Here is a 16,503-nt window from a genome sequence, read left to right on the forward strand (position 1 = left end):
TATGAATTTGCTACATGCAGCAACAATAAACATGGCCTCTGAATAATGAGAGGAGAGGTAATAACAAGTTTGCAATATTGCATTCACTCCTGGGCATCTTAATTCCACAAAGATAATGGCAAATTACAGGGAGTTCAGAGAACAACAACAATTATTAAGAGTTTGGAGAATGATTTACAAAGGAAGATTAAAATAGCTAAATATGTAGTTTGGCTGAGAAGTACTGAAAGAAAATACCAAAAGAAATACTGAAAATACCAAAAGAAATACTGAAGTCATTCACCTGGCAGAATATTTTAAGGGGATATACATTAAAGATAGAGAAGAATTTTTAGAGCACTAGAGTTTATAACAAAGAAACAGAAAAACAAAAGTTTAGGCTGAATGTCAAGAAAATGTTCCTGAACCTGAGAATACGATTGTCAAACAGTTTCTCAGAGAAGCAAGTGTAATTGTATTTCTTTAATATCCTAAAATAAGACTGGAGCAGGCAACAGAATTTGTAGTGCAGAAAATAATTAAACATTGGAAAGTAACAGATTTGTTTCTAATTTGCTCACTTTCAATGCTGATGACAATAATTCCTGCCTTCCCTTTCCCCCAAAAAAGAATCCAGTACTCTCCTGTTCAAACAGAGGGCAGTAAACTCAACAAAACATTGGATTTTGGACACATATGATACTATGTATTAAGCTGTGTATGTTTTAGACCAGCTGGTGACAGGTCCTTTTGATTTAAGTCTTCAGTTGACATAGCCTGTAACTGCACACAAGAGGAAAAGACTAACGTATGGCTTAGTATAGCAAAGATTAACAAAACTCTACAGGGAAAGACTAGGTCTAGAGGAAATATGGTGCAAGAAATCCACTTCTGGGAAAACACGCTGAGTATATAACCCAGGATCCCCTTTCACTCAGAATACAGGAACATACAGGAACACACACCAAGAATAGCTAATGATTCATAAAAATTTATCAACAGTCCCAACATTTAGGAACTGTCTTACAATGCGGCATGCACTTAATGACCAATAAGTGAATCACAGCAGTAAAATACTTCATTATAACAGACAGCAAGGAAACTCCACAATCTAACTTTCCTTCCTTTGTAAAAAGTCAAATCTTAGTCGAGAAACAACACTCCTTCAGAATCAACTCGAATGCTGATAAGTTGCATTTCTAAGGTAAGTGTCTGACACACTTGCTCTTCAGGTTAACATCTCTTGCTTATAAGGCACATCTGCAGTCACAGCTAGATTTCCAGGACCACAGATTAAGTGCTACATAGGAAGACGCTCTGCAATAACTGTAGAGAAAAGAAAACACATTTCCAGCACAGTCACATACAAGTTAATTGCTCTAAATCTTCCAGCTTCACTGTAGCCAAGTGCTGAGAACTGCGGCATTCTGCCATAAAGCTTACTTCAGGTCAATGTTGTATCTGTTTTACTGCATCCAGCACCATAAAATCCCTCACATAAAGAATTTCAGAGACACTAATTATCCCAAAGAAAGAAACAGAAAAGCAGAGCTAAGGAATTTGATAGTCATGTCCTGTCCGCCCCCCACACAATACCAGGAAATGTTTTCTGATGACACATTATTGACATATAACATTCATACTAATTACAGAAAGAGCAGGAAGACTCATGCAGGAGCATGAGGTAGGAGGAAAAATGGTAGTTTTTCATCATTTCAACAACTGTTCCTATTTCATGCCAAAGATAAAACAAACTCCTGAAATGAGCAAATGACTTGGGTGAAACAGAAGCACAGTCCTGAAAGAGAGACACTCTAGTTAGGAGAAAACTACCCTTAGGCTGCAACCATCTTCATCTCTGGAAAGAGTCTGGACTTTCCTCTTTAGTCGTAACATAATAAACATATCCAATAGCATGCAATACATATGACAAAGCAGGAAGATTAGCTTTCCTGTCAGTCAGTATTAACTAAGGTTGCTTGTTTTATATATTCCCAAACCTCTAGTGTTTATTTTTCTTTAGTCAAAATTGTAAAAGATACTTTAAAATGGTCTTATGATTAAAGTTTAAAAGTGGGAGAGATTAGAGATTCTGGTTTTGTTCCTACCCCTTTTTTGACACTGAGAAAAGTACTTAAATGTTTTCACCTCAGTTTCCGGGTTAATGATATAAGCATATGAACATGTTTACTTAATGTTGCAGTATACAATTAACATTAGTGAAGATGTTTGAACCTGGATAATTATAAATATTATCAAAATGAGAAAAATCATTGCTAAGTCAAAAGTACATCCGTTTTGGACTTGCCTTTTCAGCTGCCATTTTATTGCTCAGTACCACAGCACTGCTTGCTATGTAACTGGTATGGCTAAATCAAAGGTAATGGGTCCATTCATCTTTAAAAAACAAACAAGAGCCCCAACCAAAATGCAAAGGTATGTGTTTTGCAATCCTGTCAGCCCTACACTACCTGCATAATCACCAAATGTTGCCACCTTTCCACTCATCAACATTTTAGGAAAATTTATGCTATGACTTTCATAGGTCTAGTCCAGACCCAATTTAGAACATGAAGTAATCTCCCATCATTGACAAGGAAACCTATAAAAACTAACATCTAAATTTTTAAAGCTAAACTAATTGGCTAAAGTTAAGTGGTATAAATACCTCCCACTCTTTCAGTATACTCTAAACAACTTGAACAGTTGAGAAAAAAACTTTTCATATTATTTGCCAAAGAGTAAACCAAAGATGTAATTACATTATTTCTTAAACTTCTTTGCCAAAGCTTCAATCTAAAATAAAAGAGATTACTCTTCTCAAGAATAAAATGCTGAACTTTATCTGCTGGATATTTGGATTTCTCCAAAACTGGAAGACAAATTGACATCTATGCATGACTGAAGGCTTAGCAATGCATACTGATGTTTTCAAGAGGTTGTAATGAACCAGACATCACAGTTTCTTTGTAACCTTGATAGTCTTTGCTCAAAAAGATCAGAAATTAAATAGGTTACTGCATCACCTTTTACCCATAACAAATGCAGCCTCTTCCTGGGGATAAGTATATCAGCGTAAATTTCTGTAGCAGCAAGTCCTCATCAAACCTCACAGAAGTTAATGTTGTTGATCCTTTGAACTTAATCAAACCAAATTAAAATTAGAATTTGCCTTACACATATTTGACGTGTTTGTCTTTATACGTAGAAAGAACACTTCAGATACACGCATTTCAGCTCAAGTAGTTTTATTACAATAGACAGTAGTGAAATGTGAAAATCAAATTCACTTTTTTGAGGCTTTGAGTGTAATAAAAATGGTCATTGCAATAAATGATAATGAGAATTAGCAACAGAACACCTTTCAACAGTTCTCTACGTCATCTTTGTTGATGTTTTTGCCATCTTCAAGTCATATACCTTGTCATCTGTTTCTCTGGTCTTATGCATTTATTTGATCTCAAATAGGATCCAAGATTCTTCAAAATAATGATTTGCCAAGTCCTATCCATTAAGCATGGCTTCTTGTTTTAAAAGTAATTGTATCTCCTCTCTTCCACCATTTCTTGATCAGTGACTCTCAACACACCACTACTATTCTGTCCTCCTTTTTCATTGTGATTTTATTTTATAATCTACTTGACCATTTTTCTGGGTCCATCTCCTTTACTGTAAAATTCCTCCATTCCATGCTCAAAACTGCCTTCCCTCTTCTGGAACAGCTTCCACTCTTTGTAGTCAAAATGCATGGTCTGTAATATTTACTCCCTTGTTTCTTCTATTCTTCTGCCTAAAACAAATTTCAATCATCTACATTTCTTCCATCACTTAGGTCACGTACCTTGCCATTAGCCCTATTTTTCCAGTCTTAATCACTCCTTGATTTCTATTTGTCAGTTGCTTTTGACTCATTCTAAGTTATTTGTTTTCCTACCTCCTTATCAATATAAGATCTGGGTTGGATTTCATAAAGCAAAGGTGGCCACAAACCTCTGTAACCTATCATCTCCTCTCCTAGGCTATTCAAGTTCCATTACCAATAAAGGTTTTATGTTAGTGAACTACTCCAGAAACAAAAATATTTGATTATCTCCATCTCATCAGCTTCTGTACACTATTTGTCTAACATCCTGGAAGCAGGAATTCTGTTTCCTAGTATTTGCATTATGCCTACCTAGGGCAATGCTCAACTACCATCACTTAGCACAACTGCAGGAAATACTGAAAACTGACAGGTTCACAAGGAAGGGAGAAAAAAAACAAAAAACAAAAACAAAAAACAAGGAAATGCACATGGAAATTATTGTAGTAACAGGTTAGAATGGCATGAGAGAGGTTGGCGAATATCAGAATTCTTTACATATTTAAAATTGAGATACTGAAAACAGCTGAACTCAGACACACCTATTATACAGTATTTTCTCTAATCTTCTGTGAATTTCCTTCATTGAGAGTTAAGTCATCAGCATCAAGCACTTCATCTACAAGTATCTGACTCAAGGGCTTGAAATGCTGTATGAAGTACTATGCAGGAAGCACTGCAATCTAAATCCTACTCCAAGGAGATCATCTCTGAATAAGAATCAATAACAAAAATCACATCTTGTAGGAAAAAGAAGAAAATCCATTTTATAACGAAGTTGTTGTAAATCCTTGGGGGAAAAAAAGACTTTATAACTCATAAAAATTATCATTAAAACTTATGAACATTAAAAAAGGCTATTTTAATACCCTCACATGCTATTGAGATTTCAGTTAATCTTAAAATAGAAAGTATATCTGTAGTTTTAACACAAGTATTACATTAATAGGTTTGGATCCAACATTGCCCTGGACCAGAGTTTAGCTGTAGTGTCTATATCATTTGCCTGGAAGAGCAGACACTGACTTGTTATCAGTGGTACAACCTCCTAGTAGGTCAACCTAGAAAAATTAGTACCTATTTAAAAAACAGCAACAAAATCCAATGTAACAAGAGAAGTTAACCTGGCTGGTAGCCATGAAAGCCTTCAAAACCTGATGTGTCAACTAAATGCAAACCAAGATATGTTCTGATATGCATGTTCAGAATAATAATCCATTAGTTGCTAACCTGACTTACTACCATTAGGCAGCAGTTTTGTACATAAGTATGCAAATAGAAGGTGCTAATGCAAATTTCTACCCTAGTAAAAGTGTATTTAACTGTTGTTTAAGTCATCACTTCAAAAGAAGCTCAACCACAGACAATTATTCTTAGCTACTTCTGTGTCTCCCAGGGAGAATATCATTGCCTTCCCCAAATATTTTATTCAAAGTTTTAAGCTTTTCGCAGCACATTCACAAAGAATATTTGAATACTTTTAGACTAAGAAGGGAAGTATAAGTTCTTTGGAATTTCAGCCTCTATTCAAAATTTTTTCAATAAAAATCTACTCTTACTATTGATATCTTTGTTCCATCTCATAAGACAGGAACTTAATAAGCATAGAAACAGGAATATATGCACCCTCAGTGTTATTTGTTGAGCCCACATATCCTGAATTTGAAAAGCTAGCACTGCTACCATACTTTATGAGCTGATCTTAGTGAACAAGCAGGTAACACCAGTCCAGCCAGGTGACCAGCAGTATGTCAAAAATTCAACTGGTTTCACAACTGCAGAATGCAGCCATAAATCCAACAGTTAAAAAGATTTTAATAACCCTTAAAATTAACAATATTAGAGAAAACCAAATATATATCTTACAAAAAACTTTCTCAATGAATTTCAATTGCAAGACTTCTTTCAGAGCATTCAAAAGAAATGTTTGGAAACTTTTACATATGTGCAGTTCTTGAAATGAGCACTCATTTTGAGTTGGATCCACAGTGCCTGAATACCTTGTTCTGTACCTTTGAGAGAAAGATGAATTTACAGAGTGATCCAAATACAGTAAGTCTGAGCCAAGACTTACAAGATCATAATCAGAGTAGTTACATGTATTATAGGTTTTATTATTGCTTGCATAATTTCTGAGAGCATTATGACTTATAGCGCAAGGAATGGGTGGCGACAGTAAGGAGCAGGACAGAAGTTATGGATTACACATACAAGCTTTGACTGCTGCATGTTCTGCTCATGTGTATTTAGGATGCAGCTGCAGGTTACAGCTTAGCAGCTCCTGCAGTTCCCACCTACAAATAGGTGGCCTTCCACTGGTCCGCCTTCCTTTCCTGCTTAGGGGCAGAAAGTTCTGATCCATTCACTGGGCCCTTCTGCTATGGCATTTCAACTTGTTAATATATAGAGAACGCTTGCAACAAGAAAGTGCACAGTTTTCTGTGGGCTATTAAGGGATAAGCACCAAAGCCTATGCAAGGAGGGCCCAGAGGAGCAGTGTGGAGTCAGGAAACATGGGACAAAAGAGACAGAAGGCAAAAACAGCATAAGGCATTCTCTTTTTCAGCAATGGCAAGCCATTTTATCAGTTTAAGCTTCACTCACATACTCAAGGCATGAAAAACTTGCTGGACTCACTAAAAAGAGTATTTCCTTCCTTGCAAAATAAACTTCTCTGCCATGTGCATTTCAACTCCATTTCCTGGTGCAGATTTTGTGCCTCTTTCATACTGCCTGCTATTTCAGCAACAGCTGTCTCTGGCTGTTAGCACACCACATGGTGTCTTGCTTTCCTGGTTAAATTCCTTTCCTAAACCTCCCTTCTCTTGTCTAGTCATCCAGTGCTGACCTTCTTGAATACTCAAATTTTTGCGGTTTCTACTTACTCATACTCATATCAATATAAAGTAGACTATAAGATTCTCCTCCTGCATCAAAAAAAAGGAAAAAAAACACCCATCCCACAAACAGACTAAAACTATATTGAAAAAAATCAGATTTCCTACGAAAAGCTACACTTAATCTTTAAAATTGCAGTATATTACACAATATACAGGAAGCTAAAATAAATAACAAATCAGTGGTTTTTTTAAAAAGTGTTGTTTAAATTTATTTATTTACTAGAAATTCAGTTACATATCCCATACTTGGAAGAAAATATATAGGCTAAAGTGCCTAGAATATTCCTTTAAACTTTTAATAAGGTTTTATCTGAACACTTAAATGCAAAAAAAAAAAAAGTTTTTACTATTTAATAAAAGCATAAGTTTTAAGTTATACCAACTTAGAGTAGAATTATGGCATAATTTCAAAAATTACTATCAAATGAAATGTGAACATTCCTAGTAGAAATTATCAGTAATGTAAAGATTTTTCAGGGATCTTGGGTCTAACCAAGTATTGACTTTGTGGGAATAACATTTTTTGAAGTGTCTGTTACAGAATAATTCAGCGTATTTATTCTTGATCAATTTTTCTCTGCAAATTATGCATATTATTGAAAATAACAGTTCCTCTCACAGGGTAATCTTCCCATGCCTTTCTCTAGTGTGGATATACACAAAGTTTTTCATTAAGCACAACATGTCTATATCAGACTGGGTCTAGAAATTACATATCCATACAGATTTCTGAGCTAAAATGTGAGTAAAAGGGACAACTTTGAATCAACATTATACTGCCAGACCTGTATAGTGTTGACCCCTCACCGCTGTCAACAGGTAGTGAGAAAGTGCAGCAGCTTCTACATGATGTTTAAAATTATTATTATAAATTAGCATTATTAATGTACCCTTAAAGGAGTTAGGGTAGTATTACAATTTTAGAAAAATATACTTCTGGCATCTTACACATATGATAATAAGACATATCAGTAATGTCTTACATATCAGAGCTGAAACTACACAATTAGTTGTAAGGATATGACTGTTTAAATCAATAAATATTATTTCTATTAAAAATTCTAAAGTATTAATTACATGAAAAAATTAACCTTTTAATATGCCATTCAGAAAGTAGATATGAAAATCCACAGGTGCATTCAATTATCCTTGATACTTAGCTTCTGTCTATGTCTTTTGAAGTGCATTGTTATGCTACAAGCAGGTATTTTATAAGTGATGAAACTAAGTAAAGGAATCAACTATATGACAACCTTAAATTAACAACCTATTTCTGACATCTAGGTTGTAATTCCATGGACAGCTGAACCAATGTGATGTCTTGCCACTGCCAAAACAGAGTTGTTTTCCTTTCTCTTCCCACTGCTTCCTTCTTTACTCTCGTTTCCACTATTCCCCTCCCTTCCCCACTCAGGTGCACAGTTGCACCCTTTAACAAACTAAAGCAGGTTGGCATTAATGTGCCCTCTGAGTAATGACTAATGAGCTGAAAGCTACATGCACACAAACCATTGGTTTCTCTTATTCACATTCAGAAAAAGGAGCTGACCCTTCTATGGGTATGTCTGTGTTTCTATGGAACACAGGTGGGCAACAAGTAAATAGGTCCTAACTTTGGCATATAAAACTAGGTCGCATGGAGCTATGCCATAAATACGCTACCTTCTCCTTTTTGGAATAAAAATTTCAAGTTGACCCTTCCCTGAGTAGTCCTTTCTTTAGCATACGAAGAAAACTGATGAGGAGGAATCTCTTTCGTTGATATTGCCACTAATGAAACATCAGAAGTCAAATTTATATTTTCTCACCTAATTTTTGTACAATTCTGCAATGCATTTCTCCAGCAAGCTATAAACATTAGTACCATTTCTTCCCACTAGAAAAAGACTTGTTGTATATTAATTTAAGATACTAAATTTATAATGAATATTCAGTAATCCTGAAAAAAATGGGATATACACTACTAAGTTTTTTAAATTACATTACCTTTCAGCAGAGGAAAAGGAAAATAAGCAGTGACAAAAACAGCTGAGCTTTAAACAATTTCTATGGTTATGATTTCTAACAGGTTCTTTTAGGACAACATTCATTTTCAGCACGCTTATTTTTGTGAGGCAAGAAACCTTCAATAACCAAATGACAGAAGACTTAGAGATTCTTCAGAAAAATCAAGAAATACAAAATAGATGGATGGACAAGAGGGAAAATCATATTGTTAGATCTGAGACTGCTAAAAGCAACACAGCAGTTTACTTGGAATCAGACATAAGCATTTCTTAGCATTTTGTTGCTTTTCTTCAGCTTTGAAGACAAAGCACTTGTTTGTTTTCTAAATAGCATACATTCCAATCAAGTTGCCATAAAGCTAAGGTTAATGTAGGCCTGGGGCATGACTATCCCACATTTTGCTAGCTTGTCTGCTCCCCTTAAGCATATCACACAGGGGGTTCATACTTGCAGTCACTCCCTGTGGCAAATAAAAATAAATGTAGAATTCTTCTTGTGAGATTTGTGCTTGCGACACAAACATTCCCTGTTGCAAATTGTCAGAATGTTCTCAATACAGAAAAATCATGAATTTTAAGTCTCATAAATACAAATTTAAGTTATTCATATCGCATTCCAAAACCAGCAGCTTGTGTTGACTTCTTAACATAAAAGTAATGCTAATTTCAATTCACATAAGCTTCTTCATACCGAGCAGTATAAATATCAAATTATAAATATTAACAGCTTTATATTTAATAGTTTCTAAAAGAAAAGTTGAAACACTGAAGCGAGGTCTATAGAAAAGAGCATTCATCCAGCAGATAGAATTTTCTCAATTCAGCAAGAAGCAAGCCACAAACTGGAAATGGAAATACGTTTTCAACAAAATAATTAACAAACCTAAGGGCATGAAGTCAGTAGCAAGTAACCACTATAAGCAGGAGTTATGACAGTAAATGTGTCAGTTTTTGAAATCAGGTGCACATTAAGGGTTGATCGCTCCCCCCCACATACACACACACCTTCCATGCTCTTCCCCCCCCCCCATCTCAACATTTTTAAAACTATCCATCCAGTACTTCAGAAAACAAAACTGAATGAAGATCTCTGGAAATATGACAAAAATAGTCTTAACTGGTTGTACAGAAATATTCCTAAACATATTGCCTAAAGACGACTTGTGTAGACTTGGAAAAAAATTCAATATTCACTTTCCTTTTCCTTGCACTAAGTTCACTCTTAAGAAAAATCATATACTTCTGGAGAAAAAAAAAACAACAAAAACCCACACATTTACAGCTGGGCTTATTTTCGCAAGTAAACAAAAATTTCTGCAGATGGAAAACTCAGAATGAGGAAAACACTAAATAATAGCATGAGAAATAATCCATGCTTTGCGGCCAGGGCAGAAACCATCATCAAAAGCTAAATAAAAGGAGGAGACCAGGGAATTTGGTGGCATTGTAGGTGAAAGAGAATTCCACGGGTATGCACTTCTGTGCGCCCAAATTTGGCATATATTTATCTCCAACATCAACAGCAAACTGAAGTTTATATACACAGTGAATGTGTATATGATTTTGCTTATGAATGACTAATTGCACAAAAACAAATCCAGAAAGTAAAACACGGCAAAAAGTATTTAAGTACACATAAGAATTTTAAAACACAGAAAAGTATCCCAAATCCTAGATTAAAAAAAAAAAAAAATGTCCTTACAGGTGGTACAGGGACATAGCCACAGCAATAAGAAAAACAAACAAAAAAAGTCTTAAAGGTGAAACTACCCATGCAGTGACTCAAAACAACCCCACCAAAAAAAAAAGAAAAAAATTAGCTTGAAAGTCAATACCCCTCCATTATATAAATGCTGAACATTTACATTTTAACGTAAAACATACAGAATTTCACCTACTATTTATTTTTAACTAGTATTAAAAAAAAAAAAAAAAAAAAAAAAAAAAAAAAACAGGCTATGCCATCCTACAAGTTCTACAGCAGCATCAAAAACTACAATGGGCAAAATAGTCTCCTTATAAATATTACCATTTTTTAAACTGCTACAGGCAGTTTACAGTAAACTGCTACAAAGCTCTAAAATCTGGTCTTGAGCAAATTTGTCATGCCTACATGTAATTAGTCACTAGCTTAGGACCAAAGTTAAGAACTTCTCAGTTGTACAAGAAGCAAAGCACTACATAATAAAAATCCCCCCAAAACAAAATTTACTCACGTTTGCAGCACTCCCCTTCCCTCCTTGATGAAGCTCGCCCAGTGATACGGTGCTAGGAAGTCCTTTTTCAGGTCTAGACATCAATCTTTGCTCAGTAGCTCCCTCCTTTAACTGGCTTGGAGCTTGCTGTGTAAGACCAGGGGTTCTTGCACTGGGGGCTCAACTCCTCTCCTCACCTAGAACAGTGATGATGAAACTCTGTGGCCTACGATGTCATTTGCGATGACCGCCATTGCGATGAACGCCACGCCTCACACGGCATTCTGAGCTTCCGCAGCAGCGATGCTTGGCACGGAGGACTGCTGACGTAACCCAGCGGGTGTCAGACAGAGTCAGAATGAGAGAAGAGGCAATAGACTGGAAGAAAGGAAGGGAGAGGCCAGCAAGAAAGACGAGTAAAAGCTCCTCACTGCCAGGGAAAGGAGACACATTAGGTGAGCAGGGAGAAGAAGCGAGACCAGAATGGGCCAAGAGGGAAAGAAAGGACAGAAACCCCACTAAGTCCACATCCAGTATCTTGCAAAAATTCACTTTTGGCCATACTACTCAAGCGGGTTCATCATCACTGTGCTAGAGAGAGAAAGTACACTGAGGGAGCTCCATCAGGAAAGGAACAAACATTACTGCAATAGCGAAACACTCCTGTTTTCATTTTCTCCTACATGCCATTTGGCCCATAGTGGAAGTCCTATAAGAGCAAAGACAAAGTAGGGAAAGAAGGGAAGTGTCCAGGACAACAGAAAAGAGATCAGCAGGGAGAGGAAAGAAAAAGAAGACAGGATGCCATAAAATAACTATACAAACCTTTTTGATCATTTCAGCAAGAGATTATTATTTTATACCTACTGCAATGAACCTACACAAAATAAGCTCAAGGATTCCGAGTAAGAAGTCAGAAATAACATTTCTAACCAGATCTTAATAAAAATATTTAGAATATAGGGTGTTGAGGAAAAAAATAAAAATAAGAAATTGATAAATGTGCTTCCTAGCCATAGGAGAATCTGAAACAATCATTCCGAGCAATTAAGATAGTCTCTTATATTTCCTGTAGGATAGCATGTCCCAAGTTAGAAGATCCTACACTTGATGTTCAGTATGTATAGCACACATACTAAATGCATGAAACATGAAAAAAAAAATTACATAACCGTCAAAAATTTATTGCGTAACTGGCTCTTACTCTTTGATAAATAATTATTCTACTTGGCAAAGAGCTCTTGAACATCACACTTAATTTTTAAAAGGAATATGGAATTAACCTCAAAATCATTGACATTCTACTTTTTCTCTCTCAATAAATTAGAACTCATCTAACTTTTGGCAGATGCTTCAAGTAATGATAGATGTTTATTACAGTAATAATAAGTATTTCCAACCATCAACAACATTTCTGAAAGAATTATGTTCAAGAAAACTGCAAATGTCTTCCTTCCACATATATATTTAAAAATAGTTTTTGCAGGACCATGGCTAGTATATTAAAGATTGGGTACTATAAATGAGGAAAGCATACAGCCTTTACATCTTGGGACATATTTATATAAATCCAAGAAGATTACAGGAGTATTAATTCTAAACAGTCTAAAAAAATTACTGGCAAACGTACTTTTGACAAAATACAGACACTATGACAAACAAGTGTTGCTTTTTTTAAAAACAAGCTATATAAAGTTGGAACAGAAAGGAAGATAAAGTTTCTTGTTCTTCACTTAACACATTATGATATAGTAAAAGACCCAACATTCTATAACTGACAAAAATAATGCACATGTTTTTCAATTAACAGCCCCAGAGTATGCTGTTCATTACTAATAATAAGCCATACATGTACAGGGCTGAATATTACAGGGGCTGACTACTATTAAACTTTGGAATATATCAAGAGATATTTGGTTCTTTTCAAAACTGGACTTAGAATCAGAGGCCTAAGAGGTTATTTCAGATCCAGTCATCAAGACTGAAGATTAGACAACCAGCATATAATAACTGTATCTTCAATTAAAAATATATACATATATCCTGGAAACCATGAAGATGAATTTCGGCATAAGTTGGCTGAAGAAAGTAATAAAGAGATCGAGTGGATATGGAGATATGGAGAACACTCCATATCCAATAGTCACTCCTGCAAACTTGTTTATCTGGATATCACTGAACTAAAAAATGCATCTTCTGAGTGTACTTAAGGCTCTTCTTGGTTCGGGTACAAAGAGCTGCCGTACCGTCTGCCATTATGTCTAGAAACAAGTATTACCACATTTATTAGCTTTTGTAAAGTATGCTTTCATATAGTAAACAAATGTTAACCATATTCTTGATTGTGCTGTTTTTGCTATACTTATAATGTTAAAATATTATCACAAAGATTTCCTATTCTAGTGCATGCTGGGACGTGGGGGGAACAACAGATGGACGGACACACAACACAGACTTTTCCCTGACATTACTATTAGGAAACATCCTCTCTCTGCTTGGTTATTTTACAACTACTCCTGAAATACCATCTCCAGTTCCAGTGAACACTAAAGTAAGTGGAACACTACCAAACTGGGGTTCAAAGTAGAGCTATAAGAACAGTTAAAGGATATGTGGTCAAAATACGCTTTATAGTAAAAGGCTTCAAGAGCACAATATCTATTTGGTTTATCAAAAAAGTTAATGGCTGTCCTGATCACAGCCTAAAGAAAGAGTTTTGATAGACAGCTCTAGCATCTAGTAGCTGAACTCTAATGGCTAAAAGAAAAAAAAATTACACTAGATAAACTCACACTAGGAGCAAAGCATATATTTGAAATAGTGAAGGTTATTAATAATTGGAACAACTTACCAAGATATGTAATGAAATCTTCACTCTTGTACCTTTTAAATTAGATTACACATTTTTGAAGAAATATTTTTTCTACATCAAATAAAACTTAAATTCAGAGAAATTCTACATCCTATTAAATAAGGCATCAGGCTGAAAATGGAGTCATTTTTACACACTTATGTTTAGTCTACTTTCTTAAACTTAAGAGAATGGAAACACCAGAAAGTCAAGCAATGCCCTGAATTGAAAAAGCTCTATACAAAAAAGTCATTCTATGAGCTGTTAACCTTCTTGACATGCTTTTAAGACCACTAATATTCACTATGGGAGTTTCCATTAAAAATTCTGTAATTACAGTTACCGCACAAGATGTTCAGAGATAAAACAACGTAAGCCTGTCCCATGTAAACTAGGACAACATGGTTGCCCCAGTTTCAGACACTGAAGTGATAAAATTATATCCATCTATGTATTTTAAGGAAAGCAAATATAAAGGAAAGCCAAAGCCAAAGCTATCTTCTAAAGGAAAAACATAGACCTGAATTTCAGTGTTCCATATGACTCCACCAAGACTAGGACTGAAATGACTTCTAGCATGTCCTAACTCATCCTTTCTTTTGTAAATATGTAAAGAGAAAAAACATATACATACATGCACAATCGGCCAGGTTTACACTTCTAAAATGAATGGAGCTTGTTTAACTTATCAAAAACATTACATTTTGTGTAAAGTTTAAGTAAATACCACTTCCCCTAACACTTTGAAAAATTTACATATACTAACTTAGTTCTCAGAAGGCAAACAAATTTTGAAGAATTTCATACCAAAGCATTTCATTTTCTATTTATGCTCTCTAAATAAAGATAGTCTGAGAAAATCTGATGAACTGCTGCTAGTTTCTTACACATTGTGAACAATTATGTCTAGCTCAGACATATCTGTACTCACTTAGCAATGATCTATAAATGTCTGTCTTGGGACATGAAGGAACTTTCAAGTGATACCACTAATATCAAGAAAAGAAAGCATCCTTGAGAGAAAAGAAAAAAAAGAAAAAAAGAAAAAGAAAAGAAGAAAAAGGAAGAATCCTTGTTATTGTTATAAATTTTACAAAAATTTGCCCTAAGAAAACAAAACAATGGCAGCAGAAAAAATCTCAATTTATATAGTTAGCTGGATCTATCTATATATATTTGGAGGATACAAAAGGAGTAATTTTATATGCTTCTCAAGTTATGAAGCAAACAAATCACTTTTCTGCAAACAATTCCTTTCACAGTCAACTTTTTTTTTTTTTTTTTAGTTCTTCCATTCTGGACGACTTCTGGTTTACAGATATTATTGGTGATAATACTTGTATGTCATCATAGTGTTGCAAACATTAAGTGTACAAGGAAGATTCAGTGCATCTTTTTCATATGTAATGCACCTACTCAGAAAACTGAGATGTGGAGGAGACTGGGAAATCACAAGAGAAATGGGTATGTCAAGTATAGTCCAGACATTTTTACACATCAGACTTCGTCAACATGCTTTGAGATAAAAAACAGTGCCTAAAATAGGACAAATTTGTGTTCAACCTCAGTAAATGCGGTACAAAGTAATCTGAATATAAAATCCTTCAAAAAATCTCACAAAATGAGACTCGGAAGAACTTTTATCATATAACAGCAGGATCAAAAACAGTACTTAAAACACGTTAAAGCATACTGCGTCAGAGTCCCTATGGTGCAGTCACCAACGAATCACCTGTGACATGGGACACAATTACGTTTAATAGCAAGACAAGACAAGACAAGACAACACAACACAAACAAAGCAAAAGAGTGTAATGCTCAAAGTATCATATTTTAACTTTCTCAATTGTTCCCAATGACTACAAACCACAAGAAGAATGTGTTCTTACTCTGACCTTAATTACTGGCAGTAGCTTGTTATGATATTTTATAGTCTGAGGAATACGAAATGCTTGAGTGGAAAACTAAAACGCATTCCGCGATGCTTGATACGCATTTGCCTAATGGTACGGACAAAACATTGAAAGCAATTCTTTTATGCCACCAACTGTAAATTACTTCCTCTCAACCGAAGTCTGCCCACTTTTAGTTTATTTAAAAGCAAAAGGTGGTAGCTTCACCACCTTCAAGGGTCAGTTACTATATCTCTGCTCAGGGCCACTAACTTTTAGAGGAATATTAACTTAAGATACCAACTTGTGATCATCTGTCTATATTCCAGACTAAAGTCTGAAAATCTTCTTAGAGGACAGAGGTGCTAAAGAAAAGTATTTACTAGCGGTTTATCAGGATAAATGTTTTCCACAATATTTGTGTCTAACTACTGCCTCTTGAAAGCAGACAGAAGCAAAAAAGAAAATAATTATCCTGACAGAAAAGACAAGACATAACCTGAAGGTTGATTCTATGTAAAGGAATGTATGATAATGCTCTTCAGAAGAAGTGATGAAATTTAAGGGGACATTGAGACATTTCCAGTTAGTAAAAAAGTCTTTGGCAAGAAATGGAGGGAAAAAATATATATATATATAAAAAGAGGCCTGGGATAGACTATAAAAGGTCAATACCTTTCAGTTTTAGTTTGAGATGACACAGGCAACGGAAATCACCATATCTATGAAATGTGATATCAAAGGCACATCCACGTAAAATAACACCCCAAATCTAAACTGCTTTAGGAAAGGAGAGAGAAAGCCTTTTGTGGAAATCA

The 16,503-nt window shown here is 35.1% G+C and overlaps 1 protein-coding gene across 6 annotated transcripts in view; it reads right to left on the bottom strand.

Moving 5' to 3' along the window:
• Window positions 1–16,503, bottom strand: part of TDRD3 (tudor domain containing 3) — a 114,403-nt gene that overhangs the window by 4,095 nt on the left and 93,805 nt on the right. Inside the window, exon 13 of one of the 6 annotated variants that reach the window (XM_064504781.1) lies at window positions 11,026–11,139. The exons of the other annotated variants lie outside the window; for them this stretch is intronic. Within the exon in view, the coding sequence (XP_064360851.1) occupies window positions 11,071–11,139 (69 nt within the window). The 3' untranslated portion in view covers window positions 11,026–11,070. Of the gene's footprint in view, window positions 1–11,025; window positions 11,140–16,503 lie in introns of those variants that run through there. 6 annotated transcript variants of the gene reach the window in all.

Source organism: Dromaius novaehollandiae, chromosome 1, assembly GCF_036370855.1.
Source record: "Dromaius novaehollandiae isolate bDroNov1 chromosome 1, bDroNov1.hap1, whole genome shotgun sequence".
Lineage (NCBI taxonomy): Eukaryota > Metazoa > Chordata > Aves > Casuariiformes > Dromaiidae > Dromaius > Dromaius novaehollandiae.